At 42.9% G+C, this 20,674-nt stretch overlaps 1 protein-coding gene across 3 annotated transcripts in view; it reads right to left on the bottom strand.

The window, feature by feature from the left end:
* The window catches only part of raraa (retinoic acid receptor, alpha a), a 212,317-nt gene that overhangs the window by 21,962 nt on the left and 169,681 nt on the right, over nucleotides 1–20,674 (bottom strand). For all 3 annotated transcript variants that reach the window (XM_054768623.1, XM_054768624.1, XM_054768622.1), the window contains one exon: nucleotides 776–924. In XM_054768623.1, coding sequence (XP_054624598.1) covers nucleotides 776–924 — 149 coding nt within the window. The remainder of the gene's footprint in view (nucleotides 1–775; nucleotides 925–20,674) is intronic.

Below are 20,674 nucleotides of genomic sequence, written 5' to 3'. Positions count from 1 at the left end.
TTGGTGAACACCTGTCAATGTATGTGCGTGTCAGGATGAGAGTGTGGAGATTCCCTTGAAATGAGGTTTTATTGCTGCTTGGATGTATTTTTGTACTTTGGATACTGCTTCATCATGTTTGTTCAACTTCCCCTATCAATTTGGTATCAAATTATTATGCAGATTTAATTCACAGAGATTGCAAGTGGACAAAAGTGAAGCTCAAGTTCAACCCATTCAAAGGATCCCAGCATCCGGCTGAAATAAAAGATATGTAGGACCAATACTTAGATATTTTATTCATTTCCGAAAAAAATTCACATCTTATCTATTTATCAGTGCTCATGTAAAACTTTTATCAAAATTTGACCATGCACAATACACATTTTTGAACCAGAATGACTTACTATAAACTTAATTAACCAATTCATGATGTTTAATATTTTAGTTGAATGAAATGTAAAAATGATGTATGTTTTTCAAGTGTGCAGCAGCAGGGGGTTCATGGCTTAAAGTCAAATGCCTGAAGGTTTACGCGACTAACTCCAATCACATGCGCTGTATTATCTGTGGAAACACGACAAGAAATCACTATAAAAATGTGTTAATACCAATAACCACCTAGATCCTAATAGACACCTTGTCCTCTCTCAAATGGAAGTCAGTTTTATCGTGTTACATCTTAGTTCAGAGATGCAAAACATCTAAAATTACTTTCCATCACATGAGCGTTACAAGGCAGGAGAAATAATGTTGCTGTCTTAGCAGATTCAAAGAAAAGCCTGAAGTCTCTCACCTTGCAGCCTTCACAGGCGCTGACACCATAGTGGTACCCTGAGGACTTGTCCTGGCACACAAAGCAGGGCTTGTAGACGCGGGGCGGCGGGGGAGGCGAGGGCGGGCTTGGCACTATCTCCTCTGAGCTGGTGCTCTGCGTCTCTATCGCTGCGGAGAGCGGAAAAGAAAGAAAAACACCAGGGGGTTAGTGAGCGCAAGCTTGTCAGACAGTGCACGTTTAATCGATAAACACTGGCATCCGTGGACGAGCTGATGCGCACACCTTGAAAAGAACCCGTTAGGGTACGCACACTGCTTGATCGTGCGTTTTCACACACACTCATACACACTCAGATCATCAAAGCAATAGCGAGCCCAGTCTTTGCCGTTTTTTTTTTTTTTCCCTTGGAGCCAAAGCGATGTCTTGATGTGAAGAACTGCATTGCTGGCAGGGTTCAAAGACAGTGCTTCCCTCTGATACATGGCCTGCAGTTGCTCTTTTATTTATCCTTATATAATCAAGTCTTAAGTAGGGATGCTTAGCAACTCATTCCTCGACATTGCGGATAAAAAGCCATCTGCAAGCAAGTCTCCGAAATGGCAAACAAAGGGAGGTCGAATAGCACATTCATAAAAACAAACATTCATATTTTGCATGCTTTCATGTGTTTGAAGAAGTAGCTTGCTGTTGTCTTCATGTAATATGTATTGGACTTTGACCTCAATATCCTGTGCGTGCATGCATGTGTGTGTGTCAAAACAAGGATGTAAAATATAAACGCAGCGCTGCATCCGGTGGCCTGCAGCCGAACAAATAATGCCATAATCCCCGTTTGAGCATGGTGTGCACATGGAACTAGGCCATGTAAGTCGCCCATTTTCATTCACATGCCAATATGATTACTTGGAATGATGTCAGTCCGCCCCTCACTCCCCCTTTAAAAAAAAATCCACTTCCTATTTAAATGTGGCAGCAGTACCACTCAGTTGATATGAAAATCTGTACTTTTTTCCAAAATATAATTCAGACACCTTTTGAGCTCAGATGTCAGATGCAAGCTGTAGTAAACATTTTTTTTTCCAGAATATTAATATAATAAATACATCTTATATATAATATAAAAACACTATAAAACAATACATAAATACATAATCGGATAATAAATAATATCAGAATTAATATACAGTGACATATATACAGTACATACTTGTTTTTTTTAATTCTTATTTAATATTAAGAAAAATAATGCATAAATCTAAATCTCTAAACACATTTTTCTTTTGTCATTTCCAGCTAAAAGACGCCCATTAACTAAATTGCAACAATCACTTTACCCTGGGTATGAATAATACCCAGCATTTTACTTAATCACATTCAAATAGATGCCTTTACTGTCTAAATAAACAAAATGATCTTTTGAGAGATGAAGTGTAAAAATAAGTTTATGTATAATTTAATGCACTTGACAGCGTATAATACAGTGCATTAACCTTTAAATTAAATATTTTCCAAGTACATGGTACAGTCCATATTCATGCCGGTATATTATATATACATGTGTGCCTACAGGCCGTTTGTGCAGCCTAACGTTATCTGCTCAACATAGGAAGGATTTGGGAAGTAGACAAGTACCTCCTGCGCAAATCAGCCATCTATATTTAACAGAGTGGGCGGGCTCAGCAGCAGGCCTGTAGCAGCCACGCAGCAGCACCCGACACTTGCTGCGTGACTCCGCTCCCATTGGATCAATGCACACAATCGCGCTGGATTCTAGGCGACACACAGCCGCGATGCGGCGAGCACACCTCCCCTTATCTGTGTGTAGTATTCACGCGCAGGTCTCAGCTCGCGTGCCAACCTCCGTGTCCATGCAGCAGATGGTGCACGGACAAGAGATTATGTTCACCACAACCAAAATAAACCAAGCTAATGCCTATATCTGTTTAAGTCTTTCCTGGAAGTTAAAAATAAATAAATAAATAATTGATGAACACAAGTCGTGCACACTAAAATCCTGCCTGTTCAGCACTTTTCTTGTGTTATCTTGACTGTCAGGAAAATGTACAGCCAGTTAAGCTGAAGAGCAATAAAGGTCCTGTTACAACACTAAACATCGCCACCCAATCAGGGCTGCGTTATTATTACGACATTTGGAGGTCATATGATACTTTCACAGCAGCCAAAAAAAAATCATGCATGTGTGTGAAGACTTTTAGTTTAAACAAACACAAATGACCTAGTTGCACTACATGGGGAAGACAGGAGAAACAGTAGGAACATGGAGCAAGGAATAAAGCAAAGCAGAATTGATCTGAATTAACACAATGACAGACTGAATTATGTCTTTTAAGGGAGAGACGTATACGAGACAGACTGCAGGCAGGAAGAGACCGTCCTCCGCCTATCATTGCACCTCTGTGGGTGTCATCCGGTGCCCACAGTGCCCATGCCACTAGGCCACGCAGTCACTACACACCCATGTCAAACAAATGAAACCTAAATAGAACACGCCTTACATAACATGGCATATTTTCTCATTATCAGGCAGCCATTCACAGCTTTCAGCCCGCCTCTGCCTCTCTTGACGGGGACTAATTACAGCACGGCATTATTAGTGTGAGCGGCTGGCGAGTCATCCACATGCAAGCTGACAAACATATAGTGGGTGCCAGAGAGCCCACCCCACACCCACACCCAAAATCGCATCTGCATCGACACATGCAAAAGGATTTTCCTTATCTCTTCAATGGACACACACACACACACGCACACACACAACAAATGCCCAGTCTTAATGAGAGCATCCATGGAAATCTGGGACACGAGGACATGGGTCTGTACGGGGGCTGGCAAGTGTAATTAAATACAATAGCTGGCTTCTGGAGTCCCATCAGGCCAGAGACATGAAGCAAAACAATGGCAGGCCTGTGGAAGCTCCTTCTTCACCAGTCCCAGCCATTATTATACAACACCATCCCAGCTCTGATCAACACTGCCTATTGTGAGGGCCACACAATCATACGGTGAAGGAAGTGACTCACACCAAGCCTGGAAAGCCTTGCGAAGACTTTTTCTGTTGCCTATCCAAAAAGGGGCCTCAGTCGGTTGCAACACTCGACCATCACAGTGAGAAGCCAGGAAAAGTGCCGGCACGATAAAACGATAGCACTTTGCATCGGTGCTACAGGAACAGGAACCCGGAAAATGATGTTGAAATGAAAAACAAGAACTCGCTGATAAAAGAATCTATTGTTCTTTTGGCGGGAAGCTGAAACACAAACTGCACAATCTGTGTGTGAGTTAGTGTTTGTACGTTACATAATACCATGCACATTTTTCATCCTGCGTGTAAGGTTATTGGCTACTGGGGGGGGGACAATATGCCTCTAAATTCGGTTATAACTGCAAACTGCCACTGAATAGCTGTATGTTTTGCTTTTTCTTTGGCTTTAACATGTTTTAAGAGAAATATACATATGGAAAGACAGGAAATGAATGAAGAGTAAGACTTGTGTTCCCAAAACGATGTAACATTACAGTAGCTTCATTGTTTTTACGTTGCATTAGGGCTGACCAAAACTCATATACCGATATATTTAGTTTGAATATCGATATATGATATATATCCCCATATTTTTTAAGCAAAGTGAGTTTAGACAAAATCAAAGCCAAATATGCGTGTCAAGTTGTTTTACTAACATAAATACTTAACATGAGGATGTTTTTTATTTTAAAGCTTCATGCAAGATGCACATAAAGAAATCTTATCTAAAAATAGCATCTTACATAAAGTAGGCCATTCTCTTTTTGAAATCAATGCAGAAAAAGCCAAATATAGTCTTTCTTATAACAATGTAGTATTTTGTAGGTAGACATTTTTAGAAGACAAGCATGTCCTTTTTTTGTGCCAGGAACACCAACCTGTCAGCTGCTCCAGGCTTAGCAAGTGTCTGTCTGACTTCCTTGTACATTTGTGGTAGAGCTTGTCGTGCTAAATAATTAAATAATTGTAACTGCGAAGCTCGCTGGACATAGTGAGTCCATCGTTTTCAGCAGGTCTTTAAAGCCGTTTTTTCCTCACTGTTGCAACGGGGACCACACCTGTATCTTAGCAATGTGATGGGACACCTCTTTATAATAGCACACCACTTTGATTTTCCTTTCATGAGGAACGCAACAAGAGAGCGTCAGACAGCACTCAGCTTCACACACTCCTCGTATTGGAATTTGGGACAAGTTTTGAGGTGGTGATAAAAAAAAATGTTATGCTCTGAATTCAAAGTACCTCCACATTACTGAGCTACCGCTTATTCGACTGGAGCCACCCGGGCTTCTGCTCTGCCCCTCCTCCCTCCTCCTGCATGCAGGGATGAGGGAGATACAGCACAAATCCAGTCTACAGCGATATCAATGATATGGTTGGTTTTGATATCGTGCTTAAAGTAAATATCAATATTTTTAGAATATCAATATATCGCCCAGCCCTACCTTGTATTAACAAACTGTATGAACCTGAATATAAGGCAATCCTATGACTCCTTTGCTGACTTGTCTAGCCTTTAAGACACGTTTTTCAAGTGGGTCTCCATGTTACATTACGTTGTTTATGGTGTGCGCGCGTGTGAGTGAAGGAAGAAACGCTCTGACACACTTGGCTAGAAGTCGTTTGGCGCCGTCTATTGGTTTGCATGTATTCATCTACAACAAATATAAGGCATCCTGTCTTTTTCTGACTTTTTTCTAAGGAAAAAATACAGTCTTGCAGTTGGTCTTTTTACACTTGTGTGACATGTAAGAATGCTAACGCAACTGGCATTTTTCTGTTTTTGTCAAAAGTCATGTTTTTCTAAAGGTGAGACACGGGGACAACTCAAATGTGAGTTAAACAGATGAGTAAGCTTGCTAACTATGTCTGTGCTAATGTTACCATTGTGACATATTTTCCTCAAAAGTTGTCAGGTTGCAAATGTACTGTTATTTTGCTGGTTTTGCTAGTAAGAGTGGTTACCACAGTCAATCAAAGTTTTATGATGGACACAGCTTTATCCTGGAAGAGATCATTCATATACATATCTAGTTTTCTCCAACAAATGGGCATGCGACTCACCGTATGAGAATCTTCAATATATCACCTTCTACCACCCAGATAGCATGAAGACTTAATGGAGTGTGCTGCCCTCAAAAGTGGTTATTTAATTACGTTCATGTGTGAGCAGTTTGTAATGGCGGTCTTAAGATTCACTCGACTAGCCACAAGCGCACTTACTGCGGGTTGGGTGGGGGGGTTGTGGTGCTGGGTGTTGTGGGGGGGTGGATGGGGGGGTTGGATAAAAGTAGTGGGTTTGCAGCCACATCTTCCTAAAACAATTACCGCATGACTTTGCGTAAACATGCGCAAGACATCCTGATGACGAAGTGGCGTGCGCAGTCATTCTGGAGTTAGATCAGTCTGGCAAGCGTCCAACACTTCAAAAGGAATCAAGAAACCAAAGGACCACATACACACGCCAATATGACGTAGCCTCTAGACTGTTGTCTTGTCTTGGCCCGATGCAGTTCAGCTTTGGGTTAGTCCTCCGAGATTTGATTACCATCATCCCCACTGGTTATTGGGCCCAGCTGTGCGGCATATTAATGACATTTCACCCTCATTAGGGGGAAGCTAACTACATTAGCAGGATGCTGGACAAGAGACTGGAGGCTGAGGGGATGTGAGGGGTCTCTGACAGGGTCGTCCACTTTGTCCAATCATGCTCAATCCTATGCTTCCCATGACTTCTATTAGGTTACACGCACGCGTTCCATGTGTAAGATACATAAAGAGCTCCATTTGTCTTGCCATGAATGTGCAATGGAAGAGATGCTGCACAGACCCCCCCCCCATGCCAAAGTCTTTTAAGTCGGCTCAAAATAATGAAGAAGGACAGCCCGTGAAAGAATGTCAGGGTTACAAACAGCCCCGCTAAACTCAGCCATGTATCAGGCAAGTCCCTCAAACAGCTGGTGAGCTTTTATGTGCAGTAAAAGAGAGCATCAAGTGAGCAGAAAGGGACATCAGTCATTCATTGGCCAGACTATAAATATTCACACCTCAATTTTGGTTTTCAAGTTGGAAGCAGGAAGGAAAATAAACAAACATCCTAGGATGCTTTGTCAGCACTTTTCAGTTACCGAGGGGGAAGTGGGAGTGTTTCCTTGCTCACTTGGAAATCCTGCCATTCTCTAGCGGAGCGTCACAACAACTCTATGGACAGTATTGCCCGCCTGGCTTCCATTATTGACAGAAAAAGCCGGTAAATGAGACGGGGTGAGGGAGTTTGACTCGCGTTCACGCACTGGCGGCTGTGCTAAGATTGACAGCTGGAAGGACAGCATCAGTGGAGTGTGTTTGTGTTTAATCGCAAGTGTGAACAATTACTGGATTGGAGGGGTGGGGTGGGGTGGGGGGGCATACAGACATAAGTGAAAACACACACATGCAAAGAGGATGAAGGACGTTATTCACGGTACCTCATGTCAGCATCTGCACAATTCCGCCTTGATTTGATGTGCATTTGCGGCACACAGTGTGCAGCCAATATGGTTGCATCAGCTACTATAAAGTCATCAAGCATCTCTGAATAGTGGCTACACTATTCAGTAACCAGTTACAGTATATCTCCTGAAAGGACAATACTAATGAAATGAAACTCGGATATACTGTACTTTAGAGTAGCCAGTGTACAGCTTGTATAGCAGTATAAATTTACTGTCCACTGAAAATAAGTCATCACACAATCATCACTGTGTGGATAGCTGGAAACAAGTGAGTACACCCTACAGTGAACATATCTAAAGTATGAATATTTAGTGTGAGCACCTTTGTTATCTAGCACGGCCTTAAGCCTCTTGGACATGGAATTCACTGGAGATGCACAGGTTGGTACTGGAACTCTCTTCCACTCCATCATGACATCACTGGTGGAGGTGGTGTATGTTAGACACCTTGAGCTCCTCCACCTTCCTTCTAATTGATGACACCCAACAGGTGCTCAGTTGGGTTCAAGTCTGGAGGCATATTTGGCTGCACCTTCCTAAACAAGGCACTTGTCATCTTCGAGGTGTGTTTAAGCTCTTTATCATGTTGGAAAATAGTTTCTTAAGGGGCAGGATCACACCTCAGTGAACTGCAGCTCTCCAGTGTTGGCAGGACTCATGCGCACCACGCTTCCGGCTAATTTGGCAAGACACAATTATCTTGGTATTCATGTGTGCTGCCAGCTATTTAGATAATGATGGCTGTGTGTTGACTCCTTTTCAGTGACTAGTAAACCTTTACTGCTACTGTTACATACTCTAAAGCAGGGGTCACCAACTTTTTTTCTTGCGAGAGCTACTTTTAGAAAATGAAAATGGCCACGACCTACTCATTTTTGTAGAAATGATTTTCATACCTTATTTCAACCCAAACAAATCAAATATGCTTGTTTTACCAAAACATTCACAAAATGCTGGTATCCACAACTCACATTTTATGTTTCAGAATACATTTCTTTCTAGTGTTCTCACATTAATAACTGAAAACTTGAATGAAAATGAATGAAAAGCAGGCCTGCGGGCACCTCATGTGGTCGTGGGGGGCTACCTGGTGCCCGCGGGCACTGTGTTGGTGACCCCTGCCCTAAAGTATGTCCCAGTTTCCTTTCTATAGTATTGTCACTTGAGAAGATATACCGTAAAACTGCTTGCTGAAATGTAAGGACGGCCATTTGAACGATTAGTTGTAAGTTACAGCGGTGTGAAGAAGTGCTCCTGATTTCTTTTTTTTTTTTACATGTCTGTCACACTTAAATGTTTCAGATCATCAAACTAATTTAAATATTAGCCAATGACAACACAACTGACCACAAAATGCATGTGAATGCGTGAGGGCGTGTTTGAAGGTTTACTCATGACCCCCGCTACACAAACCCCTATCCCCGTTTCTCTCTGCTGTGCTCTACCTAAGCCACTGCATGTTTATCTTGCAGTCTACCTTTTCAAGAGTAAGGAAAGAAGCAGCCACAATGGCAGTCGACAAGCTTCCCACACAAACACCGACAACATTTCAAGTATAAAACAAGTTGGTTGGGTTTATATTGAGTGTGTGGGCATATATGAAGCTGTCAAATTAAATCAGACTACCATTTCTTTGGTTGGGAAATGAAATGTGGTGGTTGACATTTCAAAGAAATGTTTTACAACTAGCCGTGGGCTGGTATGAGATTCTGATGGTATGATAACCACGGTTTGATGGTATCACGGTTTTGTAATTACAGCTCTAAAATGTGTTATTTTGAAATATCGTTATTGAAAACAACATAACATAACATAACATAACATAACATAACATAACATAACATAACATAACATAAGGCCACACGGCCAACACAGTAACAGTCTGGAGATCGGGAAGACCTGGGTTCGATTCTCCCTTGGGCATTTCTGTGTGGAGTTTACATGCTCTCCCCGTGTGTGTGGGTTTTCTCCGTGGTTTCCTCCCACATTCCCCAAAACATGCATGTTAGGTTAATTGGCGACTCTAAATTGTATGAATATGAATGTGAGAGTGAATGGTTGTTTGTCTATATGTGCCCTGCGACCAGTCCAGGGTGTACCCCGCCCGAAATCAGCTGGGATAGGCTCCAGCATGCCCCCGTGACTCTAAAGAGGAGAAGCGGTATGGATGGCTGGATGGATAATACAATATACAATATAATATAATATAATGAAAGTGGAACATATGTCTTTAAAATAAATAAAAAACTGAATTCTTTCTCAACAAATAAATACTGTTCTCAATGCAGTCTACTGTGGCTAATCCTGCTACTCAAGTCACAACACAATAAATATTTTCTTAGTTGAAAAAAAAGCAAAATGCAAACAAATGCAATCAAGTGTCTCAACAAGGTCACAACATAAATAAAAAAAAAAATTGTAATTTTACGTAATTACTTCATAGTAGCAGGGCACACTTTTCCACGTCCGTTTACGGGTCATGTGATTGTTGTTAGCAACTGAGACGTTAAGTGGTTGTTGCTTGTTGTTCAGTGGAGAATAAACGCTTTATACCGTTTCTGTCTCCTCTCACCCTCCACGTGAGTAATATGTCGATCAACAACGGCGACAACAGTGCAGCCGTACCGGCACCTCTCGGTGCTAACGAGACCGCTAGCAACTTTGGGCAACACATCGAAGTCCAGTTCCGACTGCAAAGAATAACACAGAACGTGACAAAGTATTTTCACGAATTGGACCTCCACTTTCTCTCATATCGTAGAAACGGTGTGACACACAGTTTTAGTAGTTTTGAAACCGTGACTTTTTCATACCGTGGTATACCTTGAAACAGGTAACCGGCCCATGCCTATTTGCAACCACCGCACTTTGCACATTTTGCAAGGAACAAAAATTGATGTGACAGCTTGAGTTGTTAAAGGCCTGTTCAGTATGTTTGAAGATTACACAGGCTCCCAGACCCAAATTCTGATGGATAGCGCTTCAAACTGGGTCCAAATGACTCCCCCACAACCACCATCACCACCACTCCACATGAGCGCTACGGCAAGAAAAACACACGTGTGAGTGATAGATGAGGGTACGAGCAGAGGCCGAAGGGCAAGGCATTCCAGGGTAAGGAGTTTTTCTAACCATCCCCTCCTGAACACCAGGAAATTGGTATGTTTGTCTTGGGCCCAAAGGTGGGGGAAACATAGGGATGTGTTTGAGCGACCAACAAAAATGTGCACGTTAATGCGAACGTGTGCATCTGCCTGCTTGCATGCTGTAGGTATGCGTTAACGTCTTGACAGCTTTCCATCATGTCCACCAGCCCTTGCCTTGCTCCAAAGCCCTGAGATAACTTCCCTCTCCACACTGCCAGACCTCTGAAATAACAACACACCTATCAGTGCTGGAGAAGCAAATGGAGCCACAACGGAGAACATGTGTGGATAAACTAGAGCAGAGAGAGTGGGGGAGGGGGCCGCTGGAAATGGAGCAGATGGCAAAGGTGAGGTCTGCAGGGGCCAAACATTGTGCAGCAATCATGTTAACCGCTGTAGCTCATCTACAGTGCTAAATTAATTTTTAAACACAATAACATTGTACATAAAATTACAACAAAGCCGACATTTGCTGACGAAAGCATCACTGTAGTCTTATCTTGCAGGAGCGAGGTGCAGCAAGTTCCCTAGCAACAACAACAACGTGAGTAATATGGTGCAATTCTACCCAGCAGCTGTCTTGAGCGTACTGAGTGACAGCAAGGCTATGTGAGTTGGCATTTGCCCCGAGGTGACCGCGGATATTTGGCTTGAGCTGATGGTGGGGTGGTCAGAGGAGAGGGTCCACAGCGCCAGATACTGTAGTACATTTTAGTAGCCTATAGACTGAAACATGGTGCAAAGGGTATTGAAGGCCATGTTCAAATGTGAGTATAATGTTGGCACTGTAGCTCTGTAGTGTCGTCCTGTCCCACTACTTAATGTTACATTATTGCATGTGATATATTGCATCTATTATGTTGGTCAAGTGCAGACTTACAGTGTAGCTAAAGTGCACTTCTTGAAGTGTTTAGAAAGGAGTAGGAGGGATGCCGGCCATGCGGCAGTATTTTTCGTTAAAGTCCAAAAAAGACATTGCAAATCTTGTCATGCACAGGTTTCCACTGTACAAAGAACACATGAAGGACATATAAAATACAGTTGTTTTTTTTTTTTTTTATCCTTGTCCCCATCTTAAAATAGGCTACTCTGGAAGGCTAACCACCTCTTCTCCTAGATCTCCTTGTAACAGCTCACTTCTTCATCAGCAATGATTCCAATGCAATCAAGGCTCTTTAAATATGGACGCAACATCCGTGAGTTGAACCACAAATTGAGAGAATGTGTACGTACGCCACTTTTTATAGGTCTGAATATTTTTGTTAATATGCACATTTTGGGGTTCTGGCGCACGCAGACTTTTAATCAGATTTCCACACACATATTTATAGGTGAGGCCCCGGATTGGGGGAATTGACCTGCTGGTTAAGGGCTATAGTGCCACCTGCTGTTTGGCATGATATAGACAGAAAATAGTGTGGCCGTAAAGGTTTTGGGAACAAAATGTATCTGCAAATCTATCCTTGTATGTGTAGACATAGGCGGAGTGCAAATGTTTCACATTTTTTAATGTGTGTATGCACAATGCTGAACAACAACAACAACAACAACAACAAGCGGGAACGTCAACTCAGTGAGACATGACTTCCGATAATTGACAAACCGTGTCTCCGGTGAATTTCCCCAATTTCCCACAAGTTCATCAAGTTGATCTACACCCACAGCTGCTGCAGCAGGAGGCTGTGTGTGTGTTTGTAGTATAGTTTACAAGTGAGAAGTATCTGCTCCTCACAAGTGGATGTAATCATCTTGTGACAGCTTCAGCAGGCATACAGTACATTCCAAGCATGCCAAACAACATCAACAGCATATTCCAAAAAAACTTCCTGTGCATTCCATCAAACGGCTGCTCCACCTGGTGAGTGAGATGAGTTCCTATCGTGGAAAAGCATCTATTAAAAGACAAAGCGCGGAGGATGAGCGCGTGGAGATAATGACAGAAAACAGAGAAAGGTTTTAGAGGAGCTTCATGCAAAGCAAACATTTCAAAAGAAAACAGGACTGCCCCCCCCAAACAAAGCTGTGCACGCTGACGTGTTTGCACTGTGACTTGGCTCACAGTGAGTGAAGGAGAAGGCGTAACCACGGTGTAACCTCCCTTTGTCAACTCTCTCGCAGTGAATTAATCCGGTGTTCTGCAGTGACTTGAAGCTGACACATAAATCAAGCTCAAGGTCATCACTGGATCATAACGCAAAGACACACACACACACACACACACACACACACACACACACACACACACACACACACTATACAAGTGAAACTGCTGCCTGTTTCTTTTTTTTTTTTTTTTAAACAACACGCTTTTAATGTTACTGCTCTGACTGTGAAAATGGCTTCATGAAACATTAAGCCTCTCTTTTAGAGAGTGCCTGCATTGGTTAATTATAGAAAAATATGTGTGTGTGTGTGTGTGTGTGTGTACTCATCTCTCTTGTGATAACAAGCAGCACTCTTACGCATGATTGAAAAAAAAAACCTTCTCTAATGCAGTGGAAGCACGGAATGTCCTTTTGCACCTTTGTCATTAAAGTTACGACTACTGCCTAAATATTAACTGTGGTTACGATGGTCACGGTTTGACCTTGGAACTGTTTATTTCCATTTTCATTATTTCCTATGGGGAAAAATATTAAGTGAGAGAGTAAAGAGAGAGTAGAGAGAGAGAGTCTGCGCTGAGGAGGTCACAAAATGTTCTTTTAGAAAGCGGAGGGGAAGGGGAAGCTGTGCAGTGTGCAAAGAGCTATCTGATAGCTGTGGCTATCACTGCCAGTAAAACATATCATACTCCTCACAACACAATATTACTGAATGTTATTATTGTTGTGAATACCTCACTTTCTTCGGGTGAGTTCATGGCTGTGCTTGCTTGCACCTGGTTTCCGGTGTCATGAACACTTTAAAGTGCAATTGAGGGCTTTAGTGGGACCCTTTACAACAATCACAGGTGAAGTAATAGTAGAAAATGCATCTTGTAAACAATGCACAGCAATTACATCCATACACATTAACCTGGCACGTTTATCTTTATTGGGCCGGGTGTCTCACACTCACACACACACACGCACACACGCACACACGCACACACGCACACACACACAGTGCCTCTCTGTGTTTGGAGGCCAAAGGGCCTTCATGAATGCTCCTGCTCGAGTGTTTGCTCTCCACTCAATCTAACAGAGAGGTTATCTGCGCATTGATACTCGCTAATCCGATGTGACTGCCGGCACTGAAGGCCCTCCTCCACTCTTAAGCGCATATTCAACAGTGCGAGCAAGGAGGTCATAAATATGGAAGGCTATTTGCATGCGAGGTCTGAAGTGGACCTGAAGAAGAGGAGAAGGGGGGAATTAAGGAAGCTGATTGGGGACGATGAAGGGGAGAGGAGAGGATCTTCAGAGACAGGCTTTCTCATGTTAAAGGGCCTTTTTTTCCCCACCCATGTTCTCCTTATCCCCTCCTCTCTCTCTCCCCTTGCTCACGCTCTCTGCGGATAACACAATAGTCAATCACAGCGGAATAGATTACGAGGGTTTGATCTTCTCCACTTCAGAGCGGGGGCATGACAGTGGAAATGGGGGAGAGGTCAGGAGTGCAGCGTGTGCGTGACTCACGACCACAGTGTGTTCAATGATGCTAAATAATGTGCCTCGCCGGGTCTTTTCTCATAAAGGAAAAGTTTGTCAACTATATTTGCCGCTAACGGGCGACAAGATGGTATTTACGTCAGCCCTCAAGCCCCGACAGGCCGACACGCATTCCTTTACTGTACACCAAACCCCTAATGACAACAGTTCTCATCATAAATTAGCTCAAAGTACAAGTGTCAGGGTCGGAGTTGAAAGCATATTATTGTGCATGTAAGTGGAGGTATTTGCAAGGGTGTGGACAAGAAAATGTGGTGAACATGCTATTACGCTGTCACTACTTTGTTTAAGGGATGCCTGTGGATGCCCTATGGGGGTTACTACGATGCAAAGTGGACCAAAACAAGACTGCTACACACGTGCTGGACCAAAACAAACTGCATTATGACTGTAAGGATGGGTACTTAAATACATTCATTGAAATGAAATGTCAAACTCTCTCTCTGAATATTCTGAACTAATATGCACAACTGGGAAAACACCATTTTGTGTGTGTGTGTGTGTGTGTGTGTGTGTGTGTGTGTGTGTGTGTGTGTGTGTGTGCAGCTTTAATGCTAATGAGCTGGGTTTGTTCATGCCTGTTTCCAACAGAGTAAACTTTACAGAGCACACACTGCACTTTTCCAACATAACAGATGCCATATACCACATACAGCAATGTCACATTGAGGAGTGGGACAGGAGGTTAGCATAGCTATGTGCGCTACAGTGCTAACATTACATTCACATTTTAACAGCAACATCATGTTGGGTTATCCTATTCGTTGAAGGAAAACAACATTAATACACCTCCCACATCTGTACCTGACTGACTGATAGTTGGCAGATCTCCAGACTTTATTTTAAGGTGTGTAGCGAAGCCTGCCTTTTTACAAAGTCACATCGAGTGGGTTCATCTACTGTAGCTAGGGAGGGTCAGAGATAGTATCCTGTCCATGAGGTTCAAAGTTTTTCCTTCAAAATTGAACATTTGAGCACCTCATCTCATCACCTCATCTGGTGGTCATAAACAGTCATTAGAGCAGGGGTCGCCAACCCTTCGATCGTGAGCTACTAGTCGATCTTTGGGAGTATGCCGGTCGATCGCGAGAGCATTTGAGAAAAGATGTATTATCAGATCAGTGCCCTCACCTCCCGGAGAGTGACCAACAGGCACGCATTTTGTCCACTGAACACGGCTGTATGCCTCACCGCTATCCAGGCAGCAACCCGCAAGCCCCATCAAGGAGCCCAGTTCCCAAAACCCAGCTGGAGGTACACTAGTACACCGGCTTGCCTTTTACTTTGAATTCAGATGTCTACTATTTATTTGGGAATAATGGCAGATTTTTTCTGTTGGTTACTCAGAATATGCTGGAGTTTGTTAACTGTATACATGCTGCTACTGGTGCACTTTACTTTTCCTGCTGGTTCTGGGCAATGGGAAATAGGTTGGTAGATGTAACCTTCCAATTATTAAAAGATAATGAAAGTCAATGAATCTGTCTCATATTTATTTTAATTATGGATCATTACAAATATGCTTTGTTTTAGTAGTACACAGTGAGTAAAAGAAAATATATATAGAAAAAAAACGCATTGAAAAATGGACCAACTATTGATCACAAAAAAGATACATCGATAATCGTTTTATCGCAGGCCTCTGAATCGTAATCGTATACAATCGTGAGGTTACCAGAGATCCCCGCCCATCCCCCGCTAGCAAAAAGGTCGAGCGGAAGAGAGAGGGAGTAACAGAGTGCATGCAGCGATGTGCCTGCGTACACAACAGTAATTATTGTATGTTAATAGGGTTCAAAATCTACCTTTGCTATCTCAATTTTAAAGGCACAAATACAGTATAACAGTATAACTCCATAGACTTGCACCTCCCAAAAAATCTTTGACCCGCGATGACGACGCTCATTAAGGGCTGACTGTTGTAGCACTCTGACCAGCCCCTCTCTCCTCAACCTGCATCGCTCGCCCACCACACTGAACAAACAAGCCAAATAAGAGTTGTGGTTTACTCATGAAGCCAACGCCACAAAAGTAGGTGTGTAGGGGTGCCCAAAGTGCGGCTCAGGGGCCATCTTAGTCATTGCATCACTGCAGAAACAAAATATAATTAAAAAAACTGCAAAAATGATAAAGATACAGCAAAAGGCACAATGACAATAAGCTGAAATATTGAAACCAACAACCAATAATAACACATATATACATATACAGTATATATATATACATATACAGTATATATATATACATATACAGTATATATATATATATATATATATATATATATATATATATCTATACACACACACACACATATATATATACATATATATATATATACACACACACACACTGGGGATCTTTGTCTCAAAAAAGGTTGGTGACCACTGCTCTAGAGACATATATTACTGTTAGAACACCATTAAAAAGTTCACCTTAGGTTACTTTAGCACAACTGGTGGTACCTAGGAGGCAAACAAGTTAATTTAGTATCTGTCACAATCCTAAAATGGACAACAACTGTAACGCTTGTTGGAAGCAGGACTTTATAGGCTGAGGTTCAAGGTGCAAGCCATCTTGGCAGCACATTTAACCGCAACCAAGCAGCTAAAACCATCAGGATCCCCGCGATACCTTTGTAGACTGCTCTCCTGCTCGTGCACACTAATGATGACTGATGACACACATTTGACTCCACTGTCTGATGTGCAGTGTCAGGGGGCTCCTTAGTGGAAAATTTGGGCAGAGTCAGGAAAGAAAAAGGGAGAGACAGACACATTCGTCTTGACTGTCACTGGCAATTCAGACAACAGACAAAAAAAAAGAGTGGATAGCACGGGGAGGCTAGGTTAGCTGAGGAGCAACGGGGTGGAGTGGGTGCTTTCGCAGTCATCAAGAGAGCACAGTGGGATGTTACTAGAATTTAATGAAGGACAAGTTAAGCCCCCCTCTCTGTCTGTCTGTGCTGCTGCCTGTGCGTCTGCAGACACCAATTTCCTGCATGAATCCCTGACCTTTCCGTGTAGCCTGGAGGGAGCCATTTGATCATCTTACACACACACATGCACACACACACAAATTTCTGTGATATGCTTGCCTCCTTATGAGGACTGGTTTTCGTCAGGCATGATCTCTGGTAAGCCTCTGCAAAGTAAGTCTTTCAGATTTCCTCCTGCCTCGTAGGAGCAGAGTGTGTGATTTAAAGCCACTGATGTGGCTTCATCCTCAGTCTGAGCAGATATACTGTCAGTGCTATAAACATGGTAGCTTTACCGACACTGCCATGCTCATCATTCATCACTATTTACAGTGACCAATGTTTCATGTCATCTTAAATAGATCATTTTTCAGCTGAAAAGTTATCCCTTGAACCATCAGTCGTTATCGAGTATACTGTACATACTTCTGTGCAGAACAGACTTGCTTTAGCAATGCTATCATGACCATTCGTGCTTTTCACTGGACAGCAACAAATATATAACTGATATGTAAAGAGCAGACGGCCACACCAAGGCCAAACAATGATGTCTATCTGCTCAACAGTTAGCAGGCTACTTCCTGGTTCATGGAGCATTACAATCATACAGGCGACACCATTACAATTCTGGAAGACGCACAGTTCCATCACTTTCTGCATCGACACCTTAGTCCAGAGCCTCACCAAAATGTTATGGCTTCTTCCTCGACCCATGTGCCAACCCTCCACTATGTTTTGGGGAAATTGGCTTAGTATTTGCTGCATAATGGTCAATGCTGGGGCTATTCAATTACATTTTTCATGGGGCTACATTTTCAGAAAGTTAAGGACTAGGCGATGAACTTCTGTCACTATTATTCTTTGTATTTAATGTCAATGCAAGGCGATGAAATGTTTTCCAAATGGATAACATAGTCATAGATAAAGTCCTAAACCACAACATAGGAAATATGTTTACGCTTGTCAAAGATCCGCTATGTAACAGGAGCACTCTCCTGCTCTTAAGGGTGAAAATGCAAGTCAAAGCTTGTCAATATGACAGGAGCATGCTGCTGTTTTTAAGGACGTACCGCAAACACTAGCCAACGAGTGCTTTAGTGTTTTTAGGAATCTGTTGCAAAAGCCTTCAAAACGTTTTGAACTGAAAATCAATGCTGATGTCTACTCAAACAGATCCAGTAAAAAGAAGAAAAAAAAAATCGAAACTACAGAAAAAGCATACACCGTGGCTCTTCAACTGTTGGCCCGTGAGCCAAATCTGGCCTGTGGGCTAACTAGTGGGTTAACTAGTCCTGGCCTATGCTTTCAATTTACCGCGGGTGTTAACTATTTATGATGGCTGTGTTTAGGTGCCATTTTTTCCTGCTTTTACTGCCACACCAAAATATATTGGTGTCACTCGTATCCAGCCTTAAACTATAACACTAGTAATAGTTTACGTTCGAGTATTACAGAACAAATTACAATCGCTTGTGATGTTTTCAGTAGGTAACAACATGCTGAGGAGGCACAACCCTCAAATAGCCACGAGTAATGTGAACCCCAACCCACAGGTAAGCCTGGTGTGGAAGCTTCCTCCTCTGCTCCCCGCCATACCCTTGGTCCGTGTCCCTCAAGGGTCCTGTTAACCCTGGCTGGCCTCTGTTGACTGCTCCGTCTATCAGCCCTGCGACCCGAGGCTTTACTACAACCTTGTGGGGAAGCGGGTAAATCACTTATGGCGACCCAATTTTGCAACCGATAGACACATGCACGCCTCTCTCCCAGTTAACTCCGTCCATTAAGCTAAGTGGGGCCCATCATTTATTCAAGAGTTGCCGATGTATAATTCAGGGGACAAAGAGGACTGTCATGAATAGGGACACACAGGTGAGAACAGTCCTTGCAGTGCTATTTCATATACACAGTGTACTCAGGTGGTTATTGCTAAGTAGGAGAAAAGAGTGAGAGAGCAGATTAAAGTGAGAGAAGGCAAGGCAAATTTTAAGTCCCTCCCTGTTCCTCCCCCCACTCACAAGCATGGGTCCTGGGGGAGCCACTGATGTTAATACAGTTATTAAGCCTCTCCACTGAAGCTGACTCCACCTCTTCAACCCTGTGCATCAAGAGCCCCCCCCCCCCCCCCCCCCCCCCCCCCCCCCCCCATCTCTCTCTCTCTTTGCCTGCCAGGCAGCAGCCACTTGCTTCCACAATAAGATCAAACAGTCCAAGCAAACCAGCTCAAGGGAAGTTTGTGCTGGTGCTTCCCCACTGAGCGGCCAAGGAGGTTGGGTTGGATATATCAAGCCCATGGTGCATCCCAGCAGGCTTTATGGAAGGAGGCAGAGGGAAAGCACCTTTTAAGTTGTCTGACTAAGATTCCCATGCATCTCTTACCCGGTGTTGGGGATTACAGTCATGAAAGGCTTCGGCAAGGGAGGATGTTTTTTTTTTCAGCTTCAAGTTGATTAATGGGTGGCCAGCTTTGCAGGTAAAAGGGATCTACGTTCACAAACATGGCTTAGCACAACTGATGCACAGTGAGTTTAATCGCTGCATTACATCCAATTCATAATTTACATCAGCGGAGGAAGTTTGCCACCGCAGCCAGACGGAGCACATTTGGGCAGCCAAGCACACTGCACGCACACTACTTGATATAAAGCCTTTCATATTGGACTGCCCTCTTTAGCTGCCTGATAGCCAAATGGCCTAATTTCAAGGAGGCTTTAGGTAATGACGGTGTCCCCTTGAAAATGGGCCACACGTGAATATTGTTGATGTGGCAGCATTCAAGGGGGTCTCATCTTGACACTTATAAAAGGGAAGATAAGGCAAATGCTTTACAAGGGTTTAATAGGACAGGGATTTGGGTCATTCTGTACCAGACTCGCCATGCCAATGGTGTTGGCAGCCACTGGATGCTGGCCAAGTCTCTTGCACAAGAAAACCAATAATGTCTAGTTGCCCAGCCACTCTGTCTGCTACTGCTTTTTTTGCTCCAAATGTATCCCCAGATATTATATTTGAAAATGCCAGCCCTCCCAGAGAGCCCCCACCGACTCCCTCATCTCCTGCAGCGTGAGATCTCCCATATTTGGCTGAAAGGTACTGACAGCCCAGACAATAATCCAACTTTATGGTTACAATGGTAATGGTTCTCAGAAAAAGGGAAAACAGAGGAGGGATGGAGTGAGACTGGTGATTACCTCCACCATGGTTTGTTTGTAAGCAGGCTGTATTAAGAATTGAGTCGACTGTGTGGGATTGTTTGATTAATCAAGTCTTGCATTGAGGCAAAATGGAGTGGAATATTTTTACTACTTGAAGATGAGCTACATCCACACAGACCTCCACTATGCAACAGCATTGTTCTGTTCATGCAACACTGGCACTGAAACAGTACTTCAGAACATACAGGGTCATCATTCGCAATTTCTAGGGCTGCGATATGATTAACATTTGCAATCAAATTAATCACAGTTGAAGTTAATTGATCATGATTAATCACCATGTCACACTATATCTGAAATATGCCCATTTTTACTGTATTTTATTGAAAGAAATATAAATGACAGGGCGGGATTATATATATATATATATATATATATATATATATATATATATATAT

This window comes from Dunckerocampus dactyliophorus, chromosome 2, assembly GCF_027744805.1.
Source record: "Dunckerocampus dactyliophorus isolate RoL2022-P2 chromosome 2, RoL_Ddac_1.1, whole genome shotgun sequence".
In the NCBI taxonomy this organism is placed as follows: Eukaryota; Metazoa; Chordata; class Actinopteri; order Syngnathiformes; family Syngnathidae; genus Dunckerocampus; species Dunckerocampus dactyliophorus.
This window is presented reverse-complemented; position numbering and strand designations above follow the sequence as displayed.